The 24,881-nt window shown below is 33.4% G+C and overlaps 1 protein-coding gene across 1 annotated transcript; it reads left to right on the top strand.

The window, feature by feature from the left end:
• The first annotated feature begins 403 nt into the window (after window positions 1–403).
• On the top strand, window positions 404–19,101 carry LOC140431636 (nitric oxide synthase-like). Its single transcript, XM_072519526.1, has 4 exons — window positions 404–484; window positions 931–1,028; window positions 14,800–15,049; window positions 18,994–19,101. The coding sequence occupies exons 1-4, from the start codon at window positions 404–406 to the stop codon at window positions 19,084–19,086; spliced, it is 522 nt and encodes a 173-aa protein (XP_072375627.1). The 3' UTR covers window positions 19,087–19,101.
• Window positions 19,102–24,881: the final 5,780 nt, after the last annotated feature.

Raw genomic sequence — 24,881 nt, 5'->3', positions numbered from 1 at the left:
AATATGAGAAACGAATTGGCCGAATTCTTCGTTTCTCAAGAAGGAGCATTGCCTTTACAGTATGATAAATGAAATACGATATACCAATATGATTACATCAATATTTTTAAATTTATGTATAAATATGAACTCAATTATTAAGAATCAATAAAGTATCTACTACAGTGTAAATATGACATATATACCTCTGAATCTTGCGTTACAATAGGTTTATTCTTATCCTTCAGAAATTCCATCAACTTATACGCAAACCATTTACTTTTGTAAGTTTCTTCGGTTCCAGTACCACTTTTTTCTGAATCTTTCTGTTTTTTTACTTTCCATGCAAAGTGACTTAAGAGATATCTAATCGTTTTTTCTATTTCCTCTTTCTCCACTCCAGAAGATACGCTTATTTTCAACAATGCATTGCGACGTTTGTTCTGGTCTTTATAATCTGCCAATCGGCTGTTCCACAGAACGGGGCGCTCATGATACATTTCAAGTAGGTTTTGTGTATTTTCTTCATTCCACTCCATTTCCCGAATAACAATAAAGCACGCAATTATTGTGAATCGACAGGCCACGAGATGTCTTCGTGATTGAGCTCAATTGCACTGATTCCTCACAATGCCGACGAGGATTGTCTACATACAAACGTACACACTACACTAATCGGTAAGGTTCTCTTTCATCGAGAATGCCATCAATCGGGTTTGTAATCGGTTCGGCTTTCGGCCCCGAACCCAAGCCGCAATTGCGTCCGTACTACATGTGGCTTTTTATTATTTATAAACTCAAAAAATACGACTCTTAGTATTTTGACAGTAGCGTAAAAAATTACTAAAACCAAAATTACATCAATTAAAAAACAAAAATAGTGGTCTATTTTTCTTTGCATGTATTTTTCTTAATTTAAATATTTTGGTATAAAATGAAGTGTTTTTATAGGAACCAGCTTGGAAAACACATGAATGGGACGTATCGCGGAAAGGAGATCCAAAGAACAAGAAGCCAAGGAGGAAATTCCACTTTAAGCAGATCGCTCGGTAAGTCTATACATATTTTGAACCAATACTGCTGTCTATCGAATAGAAATACTGTTTTGAAATTACGTTCAATCAATAGAGGGTTACAATAGTACATTACCGAATTTTTATTTTTGAAAATGGATTTCAAAGTTTTTTTTTTTTTTTTTTTTTTTGTACCGCATCAACCCCTAGGGTTATTAGCGGGTGGTATATCTTTATTTTAGAAAAGTTACATTAAGTATATTATTAAAATTTACATAACAGTTTTGTAAAATACAAACATTTTATGTTATGTTACAGTTTGTTATACAGTTTACAATTTTTGATAAAATTTATTGTATTGCTGATGTCTTCTTTTAGAGTTTCTTTCAAATTGTGTTTTAGTTTTTGCTGTTGATCTTGCTGTTGAGTACACTGGACAGTCTATCATTATATGTTGCACTGAAAATGGTATTTGACAGATGTGGCAAATCGGCTGAGGGTCCTTGGAGATGATGTATCCATGTGTAAATTTTGTATGACCTAGCCGCAGTCTGTTAATAACTACTTGGTCATGTCTTTTAGCTGGGAGCGGTAGTAAAACAGAAGTAACATCTGGTTTGATACTTTTTAATTTTGCTTCTGTTTGGTTCCATTTTACTTGCCAGATTTTGTTCATGTAAGTTTTTATTAATGTTTTTTGGTCTGAAATTGGTATGTTTTGCATAATAGGAATTGTCATGTTATTGATAGTTTCTGTTGCTGCTTTATCAGCTGCTTCATTACCCTTTATCCCAACATGGGATGGTACCCATAAAAATGTTATGTTTTTACCACATGTTTGGGCATTGTATAGCATGTCTTTTATTAATGCTAAATTGGCATGAGTAGGATACATCTGCTTGACACCATTTAAGGCACTTAGAGAATCTGATATAATAAGAAAGTTTTTATCAATGCTGGTACATTGGTTCAGTGCGTTGAAGATTGCCTGCAGTTCTCCAGTATATATGCTACACTCCTTGGCTAGACGGGTGACAGAGGTGTTGTCTTCAAAAATAGCTGCAGCAGCTACACCATTACTGCTTTTAGAGGCATCAGTAAAAATTAGTTTGAAATCAGGGTATCTGGAGATGGTAGACCGGAATTGTTGTTGTATTTCAGAAGGATTGTGTGAATGTTTGGGATAGTTAAGTAAGGTAAAATCTACTTTTGGTATTTGAACTTTCCAGGGAGGAGACTGGCATCTGTTTGTAGAAGTGGCTCTCAATTGATGTATATCGAATCAAATCGATTTATTCGTTCATTGAAAGGTAAGTTTCTAGGGCAATAATTTGAGTACAGATTTGGAGGGTTGCTCCTTATTAGGCTTGTTATAAACGGGTTTTCCTTTGCACTGAGATATTTAGTAGCACAACACATTGAAAAATATTGTCTTCTGAGAGTTAATGGCGGTTCTCCTGCTAGTACTTGAAGGCTGCTAATTGGCGTGGTTCTGAAAGCTCCGAAAACTATGCGTAATGCTGTGGATTGGATGATGTCCAGTTTGTTCATTTGAGTTTTAGTAGCAGTTTCGTAGCATATACATCCATAATCTAGTTTGCTTCTAATTAGAGCTTGATATAATCGCAGAAGAATAGTTGTGTCTGCGCCCCATTTGTGATTGGAAAGAACTTTTAGAAGATTTATTCTCTGTTGGCATGATTTAATTAGTTCATTTATGTGCGATGTCCATTTTAGTTGAGAGTCGAATGTCATTCCCAAAAATTTGATTTCGTTGATTGTTATAAGAGTATTTCCGTTAAGTTTTAAATTTAAGTGGTGTTGTGTTTTTCTTTTGTCAAATATTATTACTTTAGTTTTTTCGGTTGAAAATCTCAAGCCTATATCTAAAGACCACCCTTCTAATTTATTTAGTGTATTTTGTAATATTGATGCAGCTGATTTTAGGTTTTTACTTCTCATATATATTACAAGATCATCGGCGTAAAGGTTTGCTTTTACTGGAAGCATAAAATGGTTAGATACGTTGTTGATTGCTATTAAGAATAGCAGGGGGCTTAATACAGATCCTTGAGGGATACCATTTTCCAGTGATTTCTTAGTTGACATGACACCGTTTGTTTTAACTTTTATACTTCTGTTCTCCAGGAAGTTTTTGGCGAAGGCTAGGAATTTACCATCTATTTTCCAACTCTTCATTGTTTTTAAGATGTGATATGTCCACGTGGTGTCAAATGCTTTTGTGATGTCAAAGAAAATTGCTATTAATTTTTGTTTATGTATAAAAGCTTCGTGTATTTCAGATTCTAATGCTATAATGTTATCTATTGTAGACCGTTCTGATCGATACCCACTTTGGATGGATGTAAGGAGATTTTTCTTTTCTAAGTACCATTTTAATCTTTTGCTTAGAATTTTTTCCATTATTTTACAGATGCTACAGGTAAGAGATATTGGTCGATACGAAGAAGATAAGTTTTTTGGTTTATTGTCTTTTAAAAATGGTATTATAATTGCTTCGCGCCAGAGAGATGGAAATTTATGGGTCGTATAAATTTTGTTGTAGATCTCTACTAAAGTAACCTTCGCGCTTATAGGTAGTTTTTCTATGAAAACTGGTGGTATGTCATCAGGTCCAGGTGAGGTATTTTTGAGGTTATTAAGACTTTCATTTAATTCATCAAGTGTTATGGAAGTGTTTAGTGGATCAGCAGTATCTTCTATATTAATTTTTGATGCTTCTGTTCTTTCTTTGTGTTCTAAGAAATTTGGGTGGTACTGCTGATTGCTTGAATACAACTGATAGTGTTCTACTAAAATTTCTGAGATTTCGTGTTTGTCTGAAGTTGTTAGATCATTTGTAGTGATTGTGTCAATATGGTTAAATGTTTTTGAACCTTTTATTTTCCTTATTTTTTTGCCATATATCCCTTATGGGCGTAGACGAGTCAATTGACGACACGTAATTGGTCCAGCTCTCTTTTTTTGCTTGTTTTATTAAAAATCTAGATCTGGCCCTTAAAGATCTAAAATTGTTTAAGTTATTAGGTGTGTTAAACTTTTTGTATATATTAAAAGCATGTTTTGTTTGCTTTAAAGCGGATGCGATTTCAGTGTTCCACCAAGGAAGAGGAGCTTTTGTGATATTTTTGGTTTTTCCTATAGAATCTCTGGCTGCGTCTAAAATTATACCATTGAAAGATGATAGAGTAGTGTCTATATTATCTGATATAACGAGATTTGGTATACGTATGCTTACTAAGTTCGAGTATTTTTCCCAATCGGCTGACTTTAATTTCCAAGTTTCATATGGTGTTGTACAGGTTTTTTCATCTTTGTCATGAGTAATTATTATCGGAAAATGATCACTGTCGTATAGGTGGTCCAATGTATTCCACTGTAAAAATGGAGCTAAAGTTGAATCACTGATAGATAAGTCTATGGAGGAAAAAGTGCCATTATGTGCATTGAATCTAGTAGGTGCTCCTGTGTTTAATAAAACTAGTTTTATGTTATTAATTGCTTCTAATAATATTCGTCCATTTTTATCTGTTCTTTGTGATCCCCATGCGATGTTGTGACAGTTTGTGTCACCCAAAATTAATTTTGGAGATGGAATTTGTTTAATTACATTTTGAAGTTCTAATAGAGTAGTTTCGTCAGGATGTGGTAAATATACGTTGCATATGTTGATTTTAAAATGATGTATTACCGAAACTGCTACTGCTTCCAGATTTGTATTTAACGGAATTTCTTGGGATTGGATGGTTGAATGTACAAAATTCCGACTCCACCACTGGATATTTGCTGTACTGCTCGATTTTTTGTATAGGGCATATAATTTTTTAGTTTTGCTTGATTGTTGGAAAGACGAGTTTCTTGAAGACATATTATTAGTGGTGACAGTTCATTGATTAGCATTTTAATGTTTTCAATGTGGCTATAATAGCCATTCAAGTTCCATTGAAGAATGAATATAATTGGACTATTGAGATAAATCGTAGTCGCTTTCTTCAGTGAGGGAAGATTCATTGTTGGATTTATTTTCTTTATAATTCTTGTGATATTATTTTTCATGCGTCTATCATTTAATTTTGAGTGAACCATTTTTAATAAGGTGTATAAGCCGTCAAAATCTTCTGTATAGTTTTTAGCTGTGACTTCAGGAAATTTTGATCCTATTGCGTTTATCACGAAGTCGCACAATTCAGAGAAATTTAGCGTATATGAAGGAGATGCTGTCATTAAAATGTTTTCAATTGGTTTTAATGTGGCTTCGACATCTAAAGCCTTTTTTCTTTTTTTTGTGTGCGGATTTTTTTGGAGTTATGAAAGTTTCGTTTAGGTTTTTAGTTTCTGAGATTTCAGGAGAGGTTGAAATTTGCCTTTTTGCTTGATTGGTTGTTTTACTATTATTGCTGTTAGCTTTAGTTGAAGGTATGCTGTGTACTATAAGCGAATCATTTGTCGTTGGGATATCTGCAGAAATAGGGTTGAAACAGTTAGTTGTATCATCTGAAATATTTGTTGCTGAATTATTCTGATTTATTTCCATGAGTTCGAGTTCTGAGGTATAAGGATCTTTAAGTGTTTCTGTACCAGTTGATGTTGATGTGCAGTTTTCTTCTTTGTGGCCAGTAGTATTACATCTAGAGCAATTTAAACCATCTAGGGATAGGAAGATTCTGTAAGGAGTGTTGTCATAGGTTATTAAGATTGTATTTGGAATTGGTTTGGTGATTATCGGAGAGACAAATATTTGCCGCCTAAAGCTTAAGACATGACTATACTCAGACTCGGGCATGCCAACTTTTAAAAACGTTAATTTGGATACTGCAGTTATTTCTAGTTGTTTCAGTTCTTCTTCTAAAATACTGTTCGGAATGCTGGGGCAGATGTTTGATATTACTAGTCTCCTTGCTGGCGTAATAAGTCTTCGAATTTCTATCTCATTGCCTTGGATGAGTACTGTTTTATGGTTGTTTAGTAAGGTATCTACTATGCTAGTATTGTTCAAGTAAATACAAACTCTGTTGTTAGCTATTCGTGATGCAAAGATAACATTTTTTGGTGTGAGTAGAGACCCTATGGCTACTATGTATTCATGTATTTTAATACCTTGGATAGCTGACAGAATAATGGCTTGTTCTTTTGAAGGAAAATTGAAGTTGCTTACTGCATTGGAGTATGTCGATGTTGATGATGTAGTAGGTATACTAATATTTTCAGAATTATCCATTTTTAATTTTTGTTTTCTTCATTTGATAAAATTTTTCTAGAGCCGGTCTTGTATCGGCTAATTAGTTCGACTTGTGGAAGTTGCCAAAAAACCAGAGACTGGATTAATTGATGTGTTGTATTGAATTATGGGTTATGTATAATATTTAATAATATTGAATTTGTATTAAATTGGTAATGTACTCACAGTTTATTTTTTTGTGTGAAGAAACTTTGTTGTTTAAATACTCTATTTAGCTAACAATATTTTAAACGCAGGGTTGGAATCTCGAATTAAACTTTAAAATGTGGAGAAACTTTAAAATGTGTAACCACACTTTGACAGTTATTTGACCGATTTCAAAGTTTGAATTCCCTTCTATATGTCATAAAATATCCAAGTATCTGAGTACATCAGTTTTGTACTTGCAAAATTTTGACAATTAATTACTTCTTTCAAAAAACTAGATTGCAAAATTATGGTGCAAAATCTAGTTAATCGATTTTTTTTAAATTTTATTATTATTGAACATATTAAAAGGATTTCTTTCTCAAAGTGTGAAGGACTTATGTATACCTAATAGAAGTATACTAAATAAAATCACAAAAGAAGCTTTTTTTAACTATTTTTTTTTTTATTTTAAGTATTTTTTCATTATAATACCTAATAATTTTTATGATTTGGAACCACATTTATCTTATGTAAACTTTAATTGTAAAACTTTTATTCCCTTAAAAGTTATTCTAATGCCAATAGTTGCTGAAATATATGAGAAATAACGATGAAAACTCATGATTTTTGAAATGTATTTTTAAAAAAAAAAGTTAAACCCACTTTTGAGAACTCTTGCACAGTGAAATTATGATTTCTGGTGATACCTGAAAGCGATTTATGCAAAAAAACTACTTATATATAATTCCCACCCAAATGTGTGGTTATTTTAAAACAGTACCGCCTGCTATGTACAAAATATTTCAAACCAGTTCGTCAACACCCCAAACTTTCCAATCCTAATTTGATTCGTTAGATCACATATCAAAACAAGATTGCTATTAGTCAGATAAATAGGTTAAACAGCTTTTTTAATGTTGTTGTTGGGACTGGTTTTAATTTCATACATTTTTATTGGTGAATCGGTATTTGTGTACCTGCTATTAGTCCAATAAAGAGCAAAGCAAAACAAGATTGCTATTAGCCAAATAAATATATTGAACAGCTTTTTCAACCTTGTTGTTGGGACTGGTTTTAATTTTATACATTTTTATTGGTGAGTCGGTATTTGTGTAGATGCTATTAGTCAAATAAATTTCTGAAACAAGTTTTTTAGTCGTCGTATTGGATTTTAACTGCTTACATTTTTATTGGTGAGACTGTATTTGTGGTGGGATTGATTGTGTGTTGAAAATAATACTCAGCCGCAGACGACACAATATTGATAGCATTAAATTAAAAGTAGTCTACAACTACTAGTTCACAGATTTAACATAAGAGCAATAGAAAAGAATTTTTTTTCAGACAACCAAACAATAGTAATTGGCAAAAAACCTTCTTGTGCTTAAAGTGCCCTCTCCTCAGTGAAGATTGGCTACTATAATTGCAAAAATCTCTCTGTCTTTTACTGTTCGTATTCGTTGCTAAAAACTTAGCCTCGTTCATTATTGGATGTTTTTTAATCACAATAATCTTTTCATTTTTCCTTCTCTTTCCGTCGACCTTTTTTTATTATTTTATTGATAACAGCATCAACCACTTTGGATTATTAGATGTATTTTAATTAATACATAATACATTTAGATACTTAAATCTAATCAGTATTTTTGATTAATTATTAGGTTCACAATAAGGTAGGAATGTTATATTTTACAATTTGTAAATTGGGTTTACAAAACATTAATAGTTACAGTTTGTTTAAAACGTAAATATCTTTTTAGTAATTAAACATACTTGTAAATGAGCAAAAAGAATAAGAAGAATTTTCTTGAATTTGAGCTATCCTGTTGGCGAAAAATTGATTCCATCTGGAGTGATGTGATCTCCATGCCAAAACTATCTCAGAATCGCTCCACATGTGTATAGAGGTAATAGAGGGCAATTTATCTTTTATGATATTAACCACCTGTGTGGTGAGCTTGCTAGTCAATAAAGCACCACAATAAGTTCTAGCATTGGAAGCGTTATGGTCTTTAGAGGAGCAATACGGCTTTTCGAAGCAAGGAGAGAGCACGAGACATTTTTTGATTTGTAGATAACCCGTAAATAACAACAAGCAGCATATGGAGAGCAAAGGAGTGAATTTAATGGAAGAAATTTCCCGACATGAGAAAAGACACCTCGATATGCTTGTGTCCTTGAGAGCAGAGAGATCATTTATAAATTTTAACCATTCCTTTAAAATATTTGAATCCACGGAATCATTCCAACTAATTTTAGAAATCCAAATTTTTTGCATAATAATTTTAGCAAGAACAGTTACGGGATTAATGAGCTCTTTTGGATCAAAAATTTGAGCGATAACAGAGAGTAGGTACCTCCCTTTTTATGTAATTATCCTTTATTGACAATTGAGGTACAGAAACTAAAAATATATCAGTACTGGGATTCCAACAGAGACCTAGAACCTTGTTAGAAGCATTCTCTGATGAAATAACATAGGCAGAGTTTGTAGAGAGAGTGGAAACATTTTCCAAAAACATTTTTGAGTTAGAGCACCATTTATGAATAGAAATGCGTGCCTTGTTGAGTAGGTGAGTTATCTCATTATGAGCCTTTAGGAGAGTTTGCGTGTCATTGGCTCCATATAGAATGTCATCTACATAGCAGCCTGTTAAGAGAGAATCGGAGGCCAATGGGTAGTTGTTTTGATGAGTTTTAGCTAATTTCATCAAACAACGGGTACCTTGAAAGCTTGCGCTTTTTGTTCCATAAGTTACGGTAAAAAGCTCAAGACATTCGAATTCCTGTTCTGGGGAATCCCGCCAAAGGATATTCTGCAGGAATGTGTGATCAGGATGAATTTGTACCTGCCTGGACATTTTTTGTATGTCGGAAGTGAAGACATAGGTATAAAGTCTAAACCGAAGTAGAATGTCGAAAAGTTCCTGCTGGAGTGTTTTTTCTTTAAATAGGATGTCATTAAGAGAATAGCCACTGGAACTTTTTATGGAGCCATCAAAAACCACCCGTAATTTTGTAGTTAATGATTCTTCTTTTATGTCAGAGTGGTGAGGTAAAAAGTATTTATTTTTTAAGTGTACATTTGTAAGGAGAAAGAGGAACCTTTTTGGCATGTCCAAGAGAAACATATTTATTAATAAATCGTAAATGAGTAGGTTAACAAACAGCTGGCGATTTAAATTTATCTCGCACCAAGATTCGGTTGAGGACTTTACGATATGTAGAGTTGATTGTGAAAGATTCCATTTGTTTTACCATTTATTTGTCAATTATTCTTTAAGGAACAATTTGTAGTTGGAAAAAGACACTAAGTTTACTAACACTGAAGAGGCACTGTGTATTGCTTCCCTGGCATGAAAACCTGTTGTTCATTTCATTGAAGTCCAATGTCTGATGGAACCTGTATAAAGCGTAGTTGCTGCCTTGCGTTGTTTAGCAAATGTAGTTGTTCTTTTATTATAATACCTATAGGATTACTTGTATGTAACTGTTCTATCGTATGTAATTAACTTGGAAAGTCGATAATTATGACAGAATTTGGAATTTTTTGGGTTGAAGGCTTGCAGAATTGAGTATAGCTCTACAAAGTAAATATGTACTGCATTTTCAAGATAATTTAAACATTAATACAATGTTCAGAGTTATAACTGCTGATCTCACACCATCAATAATTTTGGATGAATCTGTATAAATATGACAATGATCTGGAAAAGAACCAAGTATGTTGTAAAATGATTGAATAATTGTTGCATGGAAGGTCTCAAGTTTATTGTATTTAGAAAGATTTAGATCACTATTGCAGGAGGAAAATCGAGAAGAGATATCTTCTGACTTTCTCGTAAAAGGGAGGGTTTGTCCTTTTTTATTTATATAAGTTTCTTTGAAACGTTCGGCGAGAGTATGATGGAAAGTGGGATGCGATGGATGATGCGTATGTTAAGAACAAGTACATTCTTTTAAAATTTAAAGGTGGTTCCCCAGTTACACATTGTAGACTTTTAATGGGGCTAGTACAAAATGCTTATGTAGATATTCTTAGTACTCTATTTTGTATGACTTCTAGTTAAGCAACTGATCCTTAATTGAGTTTTAATCGTACTAGTGATTTGTAAATATGAATCAGACTTTTAAAATCTGAGCCCCAATTAGGATTGCATTCGCATTAAATTGAGACCAGATTCACAAAATTGCTTAGTTTGCATAATATGGTATTTCCAAGATCGTTTCTTATTAAAGATCATTTCTAAAGATGTTAAGAGTTCCATATAAGTTAAGTTGTTATCATATAACTGAAGATTTGGATTTGTAGAGTGCCGTTTTTTTCTTTAAATAAAATAAATTTGATTTGGTTGTAAAAAACAGTAATCCTGCAGCTTTTGGCCAGTTTTCAAGGTGATTTATTGCACATTGTAGGTTTTTCTGTATAGAAAGAATATTTTTTGCTTGTGAATATATAACCAAATCATTAGTGTATAATTCTGTCTTAACAAGTTTTGGAAAGATTTTGTTTATAGCCACTAATAATGGTGTATAACTAATAACAGATCCTCGAGGAGTTCTATTTGTTTGGTCCTTAGTGCTGGATATTGTACCATTTATCTTATTTAAATTATCGCTTGTTAAGAAAAGTATGAATACAATGTAGCATGTTACCTTTGACACCAAAATGACTAAGTGTGTTAAGAATGTGGTATCTCTAAGCCATATCAAACGCTTTTGTTATATCGAAAAAGACAGCTAGACATTCCTATCCAATTGCAAATGTAAATAAATAATAATAAATAAAACTTTATTCATGCTTGCAGACTATTTACATAATATAGGACATGTCAAAGTAAAAGGAAACGTTAAAGACTACCTATACAATATAAACATACACATAAAGATAGAAACAACATACAACATATCTAAGACATAAATTCCGAGACACTATAAAAACATGACTCGATGAGATAAGTCTTCAATTTATTCTTAAATGCCCTATCATCATCTGCTTCGGATGGGAGCTAATTAAAAAACCTTACACCGCTATAATCAGGGTTTTTTTCAAACATAGAAGTGTAATGTTTAGGAGTCCTAAAGAAATCTTTTTTTCTAGTACGATAATTGTGTACATCTGAATTTGATTTCAATCGATTGATATTAGCTTTTGTATACAGAATACTTCTGTCTATAAAAATTGAGGGAACAGTGAGTATTTGATATTTTCTAAAATGCTCTCTACACGTATGTCTATATGGTAAATTAAAAATCAAGCGAATTATGCGCTTTTGGGCTATAACAACTTTCGAGACATTTGTTGCACTGCCCCATAGAACAATATTATATGACAAATGTGAATAGATGATAGCGTAATAAACATTAAGTATCTGTTCCGTTGTAAATAAGTATTTGAGTTGCAAAAGAGCATAGTATCCAGAATTAATTTTCGAACATACATGATTAATATGTACCTCCCAGCTCATATTACTGTTTAGATGTACTCCTAAAAACTTTGTAGTGTCAGATAAAGTGATAAAATCATTGTCGACTTTGACAGAGAAATTTTCCTTTATTGGAGTTTTTATATAAAATTGCATACATACTGTTTTACTCGAATTTACTATTAAGGAGTTTTTTTCGCACCAAGACGTAAACTCATGGGCTAAGGTATTGAGTTTTAACCTCAATTCCTCAGCATTTTCTGCAGATGCCACCAAAGTCGTGTCATCAGCATACAAAAAAATATTTTCCGTACTTATATATTTAGGCATATCATTGATATAGCAAGGAAATAACAAAAGACCCAGTATTGATCCTTGTGGAACGCCAAGATCAACGTCATACAAATCTGATTGATAATGACCGACTTTGACATACATCTATCGATATTCTAGATAGGATTGTAACCATTTTTAAAAATTACCTCGAAATCCAAGTCCGTTTAGTTTACAAATTGCTACATTTAAATTTATAGAGTCAAAAGCTTTAGTTAAATCAAAAAAGAGGGCTCCAACAAATTTCTTTTGATCTAATGAACTATAAATGAATTTAAAAAATGTTGTTGATGCACTCTCGGTTGATTTACCTGGAAGAAACCCATTTTGATATGAACTTATTATGTTATATTTACTAAGAAATGACAACATCCTTTTATGAATGCATTTTTCAATAACCTTACACAAGACAGTTGGTACGGTAATTGGTCTATAATTTTCTAACATAGTTTTGTTTCCTTTTTTAAATATTGGGGAAACGATACCAATTTTTCAAATCAGTGGGAAAAATACCCATCTCTACAGATTTATTTATTAAATCAGTTAACGGTTGAATAATGTACACGCTCATATGTTTATCTAGCTTTGTGGAACTCTTTTTTGTGATGATTCATGTATTTCGAACTCCAGGTCTATTAAATTATCTATGATGGATCCGTTTATGCGAAATCCGTTATTATTTTATTATATATTTGAATTATTTTCCAAAAACCATCTTAGTCTATAATTCACCATTTTTTTTTCAAGATTTGCACATTGTTTTGGTAAGAGAAATTGGCCGATAGGAATCAAGGTCAATTTGTGATTTTTTTTTGTTTTAGTAATAAAATTACAATCGCCTGCGTCCATTTTGTGTAAAATTCATTATTTGTTCAAATTCTGTTGCACAGTTTAGGGAGATATTTTTTTCCATTATCTGGTAGATTTTGTAAGAAACTAACAGGTCTGGTACTGGTGCTGATTTTTTGCTGGTACTTAAAAAAAAGTCTATTAATTGAGTCTCCGAAATCGTCTTAGATTGAAAAACTCTTTAGAAAAGTTATTGCTTAATTGGTATTAATAGAAGACATAAATTTTTGCCAAGATAATTTTCTGTTCCTTTTAGTTATATATCTAGCTTGAGCTTGTAATTTCTTATATTCTATGGTCTCTCAACCTTTGGTTTCACTATTAGTTGAGCATATTAGTATCTACCTATTATTTCTCAGTGGTAGCATGGGTATGATGTTTTCCTAATTCTCCTGTCTCCTCATTCTCGTACATTGCTTGTTCAATGCACCACTTCTTCGTTTAAGGATACCATGTCCATGAAATCTTGAGGATTCTCAGATAGATTCATATTCCAAAGGGCTCTAAATTAATAATAGTAATATATATATATATATATATATATATATATATATATATATATATATATATATATATATAACAAGTTTATTACAGCTGCCGCCATTTCTCGCAACCTAGCTTCCAACGCTTGCGATCGTTCCAGTCATCTACTTGTAGACCCCTATCTTCCATTGCACCTTTTACTTCTTGTCTCCACGATCTTCTTGGTCTTCCCTTTTTCCTGCGGTTGGTGGGGATCCACTGTAACATTCTCTTTGGCCATCGTTGATTATTCATCCTTTCTACATGGCCATACCATTTCAGCCTTTTGCATTCTATAGTTTCCAGGACGTCAATGTCTATGCCCATACGCTCTCTGATTTCAGTATTCATTACTCTATCTCTTCTAGTGAATTGGCAACATCTTCTCCAATAATTCATTTCCATTGCTTTTATTTTGGATGCGTCATTTTTATTTATTACCCAAAGCTCTGAACCATATGTAGCAATGCTTTCTATGATACTTTTGTATATCCTAATTTTTGTGTTTCGGGTGATGTGGTTATTCCAAAGTATACTATTCAGTTGACGTATTGCTGCATTTCCTTGACCAATTCTAGTAGCTATTTATTTTGTATTCCGACCATTGTTTGTAATGTTTACACCGAGATATTTATAGCTATCAGTATTTTGAATTTGTTTGCTTCCTAGTTCTAAGTGCTTTCCTTCACCTCTCACTACTACGTACTCTGTTTTTGATGGATTAATTGATAAGCCCCACTTAGTATATTCTTTATCTATTTTTCGTAACATGTAGTGGATATCATCTTGATCTTCTGCAAGTATTACTTGGTCATCAGCAAAATGCAAGCTGTACAGTGTATCGTCTCCAATTTTAACACCCATAGGTTCACATTTTCTTTTCCAAATATCCAAAACCCCCTCCAAGTAAATCTTAAAGAGTGTAGGTGCAATGCAGCAGCCTTGGCGAAGTCCTTTGGTCACTTTTATCTTTTTTGTCACTTTTTGTCCAATCTTTATTACAGCTATAAGTCAAGAATTTATAAAGCCAGTGTAAGCCCAGTAATAAGTGATCACTCGTACTAAACCATCTAAATCATATCTATGTTTTTATTGATCTCTTAAAAACAATCCCATTTTCTTGTTCATCTATTTGTAAGAACATTTCTGAGCAGTTCCATTTTATAAGTACTCTTAGGTAATGTTATTAAACCATATTTTTTTTTAATCTTGTCATCCTTTTTATAAAGTGAAATAAATAATTAAATCGTGAATTTATTGGATTAAAAAATATTTTGGTATTTTTTAGTGCGGTCAAGTTTACTTCGAAACTATTCGGAAGAGCTTTGTCCCGTCGCATCAAGGCCACAGTCCTCTACGCCACGGAAACGGGAAAATCAGAAAGCTTTGCCAAAAAGTTATGCGAACTATTCGGCCACGCTTTCAATGCACAGGTTTACAGTATGGATGACTACGATATATCCAACATAGAACATGAGGCTATGCTTTTGGTTGTTACTTCGACTTTCGGGAATGGAAACCCGCCAGAAAATGGAGAAGTAAGTATAAAATCGATAAATAGTTTTCCCGTTAGTAAAAATTATTTTTGCATGAGTGACGACCAACTTTATAAAGTAGTTTGTCAACATGAATTTTAAACTAAGGTTGGTTGCGGCGGTCAGGTGATTACAAATAAATGGCGAAATATTTCCGCAATGTTAATCGGTCGATTATGTTTAATATGCTCATAAATAACTTGATTATCCGTTTATGCGTTTGAAAAAACTTTTTCTTGTGACATCAAATTTTGTAGAGATATAGAGACTTTATTCACTAATTTCAATTTTAATTTTAATTTTCATTTCAATTTTAGTTTTAAATTATGATCCTACATTAATTTAATTTGTTAGTGTTATGTAGTATTGGGAGTGTTATCAGTGGATAATTTCTCCTCTCGTATATTTGCAATACTCACATTTACTAATAGCCTGTAATAGCAGATTGTAAATTTGCAAATTTAATAAAAAAAAAAGGAAATTTTGAGCCAATGTACAACAATAAAATCCTAACGCTGAAATCCAATTGTTAAAGGCTTCGTCTAGCTCAGGGGTCATATTTTCGAATTCATTCGAGCATATTTCGCATACGAAATTAGAAGAAATTCGCTCAAAATCCAGTTTTTTGTATTTTCGAATACTGCGTGTACGAATTTTTTCGTATACGGCGACTAGAATGGGTCTGAACCATTCGAATTTCGATGTTAGTATACGATCAAAGTAATTGTTGTCATTTCAGTTGTCACTTGGCCCGTGTACGTCAGATAATGTTTCGGTTGATAGTTTTTAATTGTTGTTATATAAAATATTTTTACATCGAACTTTGTTTTTATTAGCGGTTTAAATAATTTTTTAATAGAAAGAAATACAATTAATGCCCTTGCAGAGGCGGAAATATTAGCAGAACCGAGAGGCAGAGTTTTCCCTCCCTTTCTTAACCATGTAGAGGATTATTCGGATGTACAATTTTAAAAATTATACAGATTAACAAAGTCCCTCACAATGTAGAATAGTTCTTTTTTTTTGGTTCGGCCGACACCGAACTAACATATTTTATGCCGTTGTTTACTCCTTTCAGCTAATTTACAAGCAACTAATTGTTTTAGATGACAAAATCACTTTTTCTTCTTTTTTTATTTGAGTTTTGATTGTTCGAATTTGCATTGTTGCCGGTACAAATTCTTCTCGTATACGTATAACATTTCGAAGGACGTTAAAAAATACACATTCAGATTCGTATACGAAATTTTTCATTCGAATTAATTTGTATACGAAAAAATTCGATTGCATTCAAAAATACGACCCCAGTCCCTCAGGTGTAAGTTCAGCTTATTTTGAAATAAGATAAGCTGAAGCTAAGTAAATCTGAAAAGTGAGTTTGGCTAGGACAAATAAAATAGGATACTAACTAATTATATTTGTTATACAGAAATGATATGAAATTTTAGTATGAATAAAAAAAGAAAGCAAATCCTCCCTACAGCCGTACAGAATTTAAAAATGATACTTATGGCATTATTGCTGCATATATTGTTGTAGTTCGACAGCTTATTGAGTTGCAGTTTATATATTGTTGCAGTTAGTGTAGTTGTTAGCTTTTGTGATAGCTTGGATGAAGGCTCTTCTTCTTTTTCTTTTTTCATATACATGACTCTGTCTGTTTTTCAATGTCCCTCCAGTAAGTTGTCGTTCCACTGATCGTCTTCCTATTGCAGAACCGTTTCTTGCCGTCTTTGCTGCTCTATTTGTTGTCATTCGGCTTATATGATCGTTCCATTCTACTCTTCTATTTCTTACCCAGTTCTTGATGTTCTCCACCTTGCATCTACCTCGTATATCTGTACTTCTAGCTCTGTCCCGTAGTCTCTTACCATCAATGTTTCTAAGTGTTTTTATCTCTACTGTTTCTAACATCCTTTTTGTCCTCTCTGTGTCAGAACTGTTTTGTAAATTCTGGCTTTCGTTTCTTTCCCGATATTTTTATTTCTCCATATCGTTTCATTCAGGCAACCTGAGGCTCTGTTTGCTCTACTCACCATTCTTCCACTTCAGTTTCGAGCTTTCCGTAGCTAGATAATGTGATGCCTAGATATTTAAACCCCATCACTTGTTCTATTATCTGACCTTCCAGCTCCAATTTACATCTTGGTAAAGTTTTTTTTTTGGTTAAAATTTTGTCTTTTTTGGGTAAATTAACATGTTAAATTTTCTGGCGATTATATTAAATTGGTGAAGCATACGTTGTAAATCATCTTCACTTTGAGAGAGTATTGCGTCGTCTGCATAGCAGATTATTTTAAGTTGTTTTTCTCCCATTTGTTATGCTTTTTTAGTTCTTAGTTTTTTATTATTTCATCTATAATCAGGTTGAACAATAGAGGACTCTGAGAATCTCCCTATCTTATCCTATTGCCAGTTTTAATAGGGTCGATTAGTTCTTCTTTTACTTTTACTTTTATTGTGTTGCTTTGGTAGATATTTTCGATCGTTTTGATTATTCGTAGAGGTATCTCTCTTGGATGTAAGCTGAATGTATCAATTGGAATTTCAAGCAGAAGTAGCAGCCATGCTACTGCGATTTACTTCCTTTATTGGTGCCACAAGGCCCAGGAAGTAGCACTTATGTGGTTAGGGTATGTCTCACCAAAAATGGACAAAAAACATTTAATAAAGCCAAAAAAGTATTGTAAAAAATATGAAATATATTAGAATATAAGTATATGGCAATAAACTTTACCCATAAATGTGAAAATCAAAATTTAAAATATCAAGAATTATTAAAATGTATCAGAATAGCAAGATTTAACAAAAAATAAATAGGATTTATTGGTATTCGAACTTTATTTTTCACCGACCAAAACTCAAAGCAGAAATCTACAAATAAGATCAGTTACGTTGGGCACTAATGTGTAAGCATTGGAGCATTCTATGGTTATTAATAAAAACTGGTTTTCAGACTTGAAAAACATATGAATAAAGCCAATTTTAACGTGAGAATTTAAAAATATGAAAGTGGCTTTTAAATAAGGTCATATATTTAATATAACAATAAAACACTGAAAACTTTGTTTTCCAAATTTCCATAAAATTTATTATAATATCTTATCACTACAGCTGTTTTGGCAGAGTGCCTTTCCCAAGTGATCTATTTTTTGTATGTGTTTACACTTTATAGTCTCTAACTAAATAGGTTGAGGAGGGGAGAACTGTTTGTCTCAAGTTGGTCATTCAGAATTATGTCTGTATTTTTTAATTTTTAATTTCCATAGATTCTAATAAAGACAGCTTGAGGCCTTTATTTTGAAAGTGAAGAATTTCAAATTCATCATTAAAAGAATGATTATGATCTAGATAGTAAAGTGCGTATATAGAATCTGTTTTTTTATTATTGAAAACCCTTTTATGTTCTACTATACGTTTGTTAAATGTTCTACCAGTTTGACTGATGTAAGTTTTTGGGCAGTTGCTACATTTAAGTTTGTATACACAGCTGTGTAATTGTTTTTTCTTGTGGCTCTTGTTGTTTTTAATATAATTGCCCAAGTTGTTGTTTGTTCTAAAAGCTGGTGTTATTGGCTAAGTCTACTGGCTGTGTATTTGCGGGCCATAAATTAACGAGGGTGCGCTGTGATGGGGAAAAGCTGCATCCTCTCAGGTGTTTCACATTTTAAATCTTCTTACATTTACAGAGTACATCTATATTTGTCTTTATATCACATTTGTTGTACAGTAGTACATACAGTAGTATAGATAATATGTAAAAATTCTTCAATGCATGTAGCGATATCTTCACCTTTTACAATTTTTTTGTACGCCGCTGGACGACCCAGAATATTCAACCTATCCAAGAATAGCCATGACCATTTCTTGGAATTTAGTGCCTACAATTTTAAAACTTTACTATATAAATGATTTAATACTTAATATGCAATTTGTTTTTTTTTTAGGAATTTGCCCAGAATTTGTATAAAATGAAAATGGCACAAGTTGGAATTTCGAATGGTGAGGCATCAAGTTTAAGGTATGTAAATATGTCTTAGAATTACAACAAAAACCAGAAAATAATCAACTAATCAATCGATTACTGAGGTTTTTATTTAGTAATTGATGGGAAATTCTAAGCGTAAGCGATAACAGTAATAGGTTATGTATATCTGCGTATTTATACAGGGTGTCCAGAAACTTTCCTGACAAACAAAGGCTGTCCCTCTCCTAACTCCTGACTTCCTAAGGAAGCTAGAGCTGTTTAAAGATGGCGCCTTGTAATTAGTTTTTCTTAATACCTCTAGAACAATTTCGGGGGGGACTTGGACCTCGCCTGATGGATTAACGAACAACCAAATTGATCATGTGATCATAGATGCTAGACACTTCTCCAACCTTATGGATGTTCGCACCTATCGAGGCGCCAATATTGATTCAGATCATTTTCTAGTTGGCACAAGAATTCGGGCTAGAATCTCAAATGCGAAGAAGGAGAGAAGTACCAAAATAAGGCGCCTTAATATTGAACTCCTAAAAAACTCGCAAACGGTAGAAAGGTTTCAAAACTATATCGAAACTAAATACATAACTAAAGAGAATCTAACAATTAGTGAACAATGGGAAATGTGTAAAAATTACATTAAAGACGCAGCAAATAACATTCTAGGGCCGCAAAGACCACCACCACGTAATGAGTGGTTCGATGCTGAGTGCGAGGACATTACAAGAAGAAAGAACAATGCATGTAAACTGATGCAGCAAAGAAGAACCCGAGAAAAAGAACAAAAATATAAAGATCTCAGAAGAGAAGAGAAGTACATCCATCGGAGAAAAAAGCGAACTTATGAAAATAGAATATTGGAAGAACTTGAGGCATTAAAAAAGGAAAATCAAACAAGAAAATTCTATAAAAATCTAAATAAAGCAAGAAAAGAATTTAAACCAAGGATCGGACTATGTAAGGATAAGGAGGGGCATATACTCAATACAAAAGAAGAAGTATTGAAAAGGTGGGTGGAACACTATAAAGAACTGCTTACTATTGAAGTAGAAGATCCAAATCAACCACCCCCAGGAGCAAACAACAATACACCATTGGAGCCTCCATCAATTCAGGAAGTACGGGATGCAATAAAACACCTAAAAAATAATAAATCTCCAGGAAGTGATGGTATACCCGCGGAACTTATTAAATGTGGAGGTGCTACTCTGACTAATCATATATATAAAATCATACTGAGAGCCTGGAATGAGGAACAAATCCCAGAAGAGTGGTGTATTGGGATCGTTTGCCCGCTACACAAAAAGGGCGATGAATTAGAATGTAGAAACTATAGGGGAATAACCCTCCTTAATACAGCATACAAAATATTTTCGAGTATTTTATATGGTCGCCTGAGTGAATATTCAGAGGAGCTTCTTGGAGAATATCAAAGTGGTTTTAGGCCTGGTCGATCAACAACACACCAGATCTTTGTGCTAAGGCAAATACTGGAAAAAAACCAATGAATTTAATATCGACACATACCATCTTTTCGTAGATTTTAAATCGGCCTATGATAGTGTCCTAAGAAATAAATTGTATGAAGCCATGGATGAATTCCACATCCCCTATAAACTGATAAGATTGGTTAAGGCTACAATGCGTAAAGTTGTTTGCAAAGTCCAAATACAGGGCGAACAATCACAGGCATTTGAAACGCATGTTGGGCTGCGTCAGGGAGATGCGCTGGCGTGTCTCCTTTTCAACATAGCTTTGGAAAAGGCGGTCAGGGATGCCCAAATAGACAGCAGAGGAAACATTTTTAATAAATCATCCCAAATTTTGGCATATGCAGATGATGTTGATCTAGTTGCCCGCACAACACGCAAGCTAGAAGAAATGTATACCACCTTGTCACACGCCTCAAAAAATATGGGCCTGCAAGTAAATGAAAATAAAACTAAGATAATGGCATCAACACCCAACAATAGAGAAAGAAACATCGGCCACCAATTCAAGGTTGATAATTCTACCTTTGAAGTGGTGGACAAATTTACATACTTAGGCTCCCTGATCACCAAGGAGAACGTCATGACGGAAGAAATCAAGCGAAGAATAATCCTAGCAAACAAATGCTATTTTGGACTGAGTAGACATATGAGAAGCAGAAACTTAAGTCAGAAAACAAAAATAACCATATACAAAACCCTTATACAACCAGTGTTGACATATGGGTCGGAGGCATGGACCATTTCCAAGGCAGATGAAAATCTCCTGCTTATATTTGAACGAAGGATCCTGAGAAGAATATTTGGTGGCATCTGTGAAAATGGTGTTTGGAGAAGGAGGTACAACTACGAGATATATCACAGATATAAACATATATTTGGTGGTAAAGACGTAGTATCCTTTATAAAAATAGGAAGACTAAGATGGGCAGGACATCTGGCAAGATCACAGCAGAACAACCCTCCTAGAAGAATCCTTATGTCACCACCTGTGGGAAGTAGAAAAAGGGGTAGACCAAAACTCAGATGGAGGGATGGTATAGATGAGGATGGTAGACAAATAGGCGCAGCAAACTGGTAACAGTTGGCAATGGATAGAACCGACTGGCGTAATAGACTTGGGAAGGTCGAGGCTCTTTTATAGGGCTGTAGCACCAATGATGATGATGATACCTCTAGAACGCTTCTAGTTGGGAAAACGAAAACTGGTACGATTATTTATCATCTAGAGTTAAATCGATTCTATCTATTGCGAATTTCCAGAAGTTTCAAATAAAATTAAATTGAGTAAATACAACTGGCAACTAATTTGGACTGAAGATCAATAAAAGAAAACTAAATTTATGGTGATCAGTAAAAAGAACATTCAACATATCGACCTGAATATTGAAGCCGAACGTATTAAAAAAGTACACCGATTTAAATATCTGGGATATACAGTAAATGATAAGTGGGACCCAGACGTAGAGATTAAGATCCGAATTGAAATAGCAAGATCCAAATCAAAATGAGAAAGCTCTTAAGCAAGCGCCACCTAAGCGTTAACCTCCGATGGCGCGCCACGAAATGCTACGTACTCTCTACGCTACTTTACAGAGTTAAAGGATGGACGTTAACAGCAGCAACTATAAAGAAGTTAGCGGCTCTAGATATGTGGCTGTATCGACGCATACTGAGAATACCTTGGACAGACAGAGTGACCAACACAGAGGTATTAAGACGAATGGGTAAAGAGGTGAAATTGTTAACAACTGTTAAAAGGAGGAAAGCGTCATACCTGGGCCATGTGTTCCGTAATGATAAGTACAGTCTGCTACAGCTTATCGTGGAAGGCAAGATTGAAGGTAGAAGAGGTTTGGGCAGAAAGAAAAAATCCTGACTGAGAAACTTGAGAGAATGGTTTCAAATACCAGAAGCTGCGAACATAATACATGCGGCACAAAACAGAGAAACCTTTCGTTTGATGGTCGCCAACCTTCGGTAGAAGACGGCACATAAAGAATAGTTCCAAAAGGTACTTTTACTTTAAATCGGTAAGATACACCATTTTCTAGAAAAATCAATTTAAAAATTTTTCGTTTTTTGGTCTTAAAGAAAATTAATAGGTACCTTAATTAATTTTATAAATTTTTTGTTTTAATCAATACAGCACACAATTTGTAAAAAGAAGTTTGGGAAAAGAAGCAAAAAATCAAATCGAAACAAAATTTGATTTTGAAACTACCACAAAAGATCAAGTATCAAAAGAAGATAGTTACAAAAGATGCTTGATGTGATAAACATTATTCTCTATGTATAAATTTGCTTAGAGAACGCCGAGAATTCTTGCAAAAATTTCAAAGTTATTTGTATATAGGTAAAAAGAAATAAGAATAAGACTTACTCACAATCTATTTAATCTACTCCCCATCTTAAATGTCATATTTAATAATCACAGACATATAATATTGGCATAATTGCTGTATTTCTTTACCAGACAGCACCCGAATGCTGTTTTTTGTAATTTCAGCATTTAGTTAACCATGTACCTTAAGACCTGAAGATGCATTGCAAATTTTAGTATGCCAAACCGGTCGGTGGAGGTAGAGTAAATAGATTGTAAGTCTTATTTTTATTTCTTTTTACCTATTTGAAATGGACTCACTCACACAAGCAACATATTCATTATTTGTATATATAGACCGACCCAAAATGGACGTCTATGATTGGTACTAGAAATTAGCAATTTATGAAAGCGACTCAACTCTGGAGGATAAATAATCGTAGCAGTTTTCGTTTTTCTTGATAGACGCGTTCTGAAGGTATTTAAAAAAAACTAATTACAAGGCGCCATCTTCAAAGAGCTCTAGCTCCATTAGGAAGCATTTTCGTACTAGGTAAATTGAGTTAAATCAGCGGTCGGAGAACCGGGGCAAATTACCGTAAATGGGATAGAAATGAAATTTTTGGGGGTAAAAATGAAACTTTTATGAGTAAAAAGTATATATTTTTAATTTGCTGTCTTATAAACCTGTTAGTATTTTTGTCAACTTAAACAATTAAGCGACACATGCAGGCCATGCTAATACACTCCCCACCACTAGAGTGTTCTCGAGTTATATCGTTGCGCAAAAAAGTACAGCATCGGGTCCCGGCTACCTGCTCACTCAGTCCGTGCCATGCCGTCAAGATACAAATGCATTGACAGGTCAAAGAGCGAGTTTTTACTAGTTAGTTGCTGATAAGACAGCCAGTTTATCTTTAATCATCGATATATCGATCAAGGTAAGCCGCAATTTGAAAATGTAATTAAAGTATGTTACAACTATTATTTTCTGTCTGCCCTAAGTTGGCAGCAAATAGAGCAGCAAGTATTATACCAAGACGAATTCTTTAGTTACGGTTTTACACAAATAGACAAGACAATGGTACAATGAAACCACAGTGTGTTGTATGCATGAAGGTACTGACTTCAGAATCTTTCAAAAAAGTCAATTAAAGAAACATATAGATAATTTGCATTGACATCTGTCTTCCAAACCGCGAGAATACTTTGCAAATTTAGAAATATCTGTTAAAAGACAAAGATTAGATAGCAACTTATTTGGTACATTTGATCAGCGTTCAGCATCAAGGGCTAGCTTTGAAGTAGCCTGGTTGATTGCTCGAAATAAGAAACCATACACTATTGGTGAAGATTTGGTTAAACCAGTTGCTGTAAAAATGGCAGAGATTTTGTGTGGTCAAAAAGAAGCGAAGAAACTGAATTCAGTGCCCTTATCTGCGAGAATTGTGAAAGAACGAATTTCTATATTAACAGAAAATGTGAATTAACAGGTTATTTTTGCATTAAAACAGGCTAAATATTTTGTTATTCAGCTTGATGAGACAACTGATTTTAGTAGCAATTTACAGCTAATGGTATATGTAGCGAACATATACCATTATCTGCACAAAGGTGCAGATAATTTTAAAGAGGAATTGCTGTTTTTTTTTCCACTAGAGTTGAGATCTCGTGGAATTGATGTCTACAATAAAGTAAATGAATTTCAATGCGCAAAGTTTAAAATGGGAAAACTGTATTTCTGTATCTTTGGATGGAGCTCCAAGAAAGAATATTAATATCTATATATTACATATATTACTATTATTACCGTTATGTATTACTAGGTATTAAATTGATAAATTGAATAAATGATGTTTAACTAAAATTTTTAGTTACTGTTTTCTTTCCAAAATTATCATGGGGGCTACAATACGAAAGGTGCTAAAAAGAGGCGATTTCGTTTTTTTTTGCTCTTTGCCATGAGGTAATATCAACTTACACAAAAATATTTTGGGGTTATGATTAAAAAAGTTCCCCAAACTCTGAGATAGCGCG

This window comes from Diabrotica undecimpunctata, unplaced genomic scaffold (genome assembly GCF_040954645.1).
Source record: "Diabrotica undecimpunctata isolate CICGRU unplaced genomic scaffold, icDiaUnde3 ctg00001552.1, whole genome shotgun sequence".
NCBI classification, from domain to species: domain Eukaryota; kingdom Metazoa; phylum Arthropoda; class Insecta; order Coleoptera; family Chrysomelidae; genus Diabrotica; species Diabrotica undecimpunctata.
Note: the sequence above shows the minus strand (reverse complement) of the source record. Positions and strands in the feature narration are given on the sequence as shown.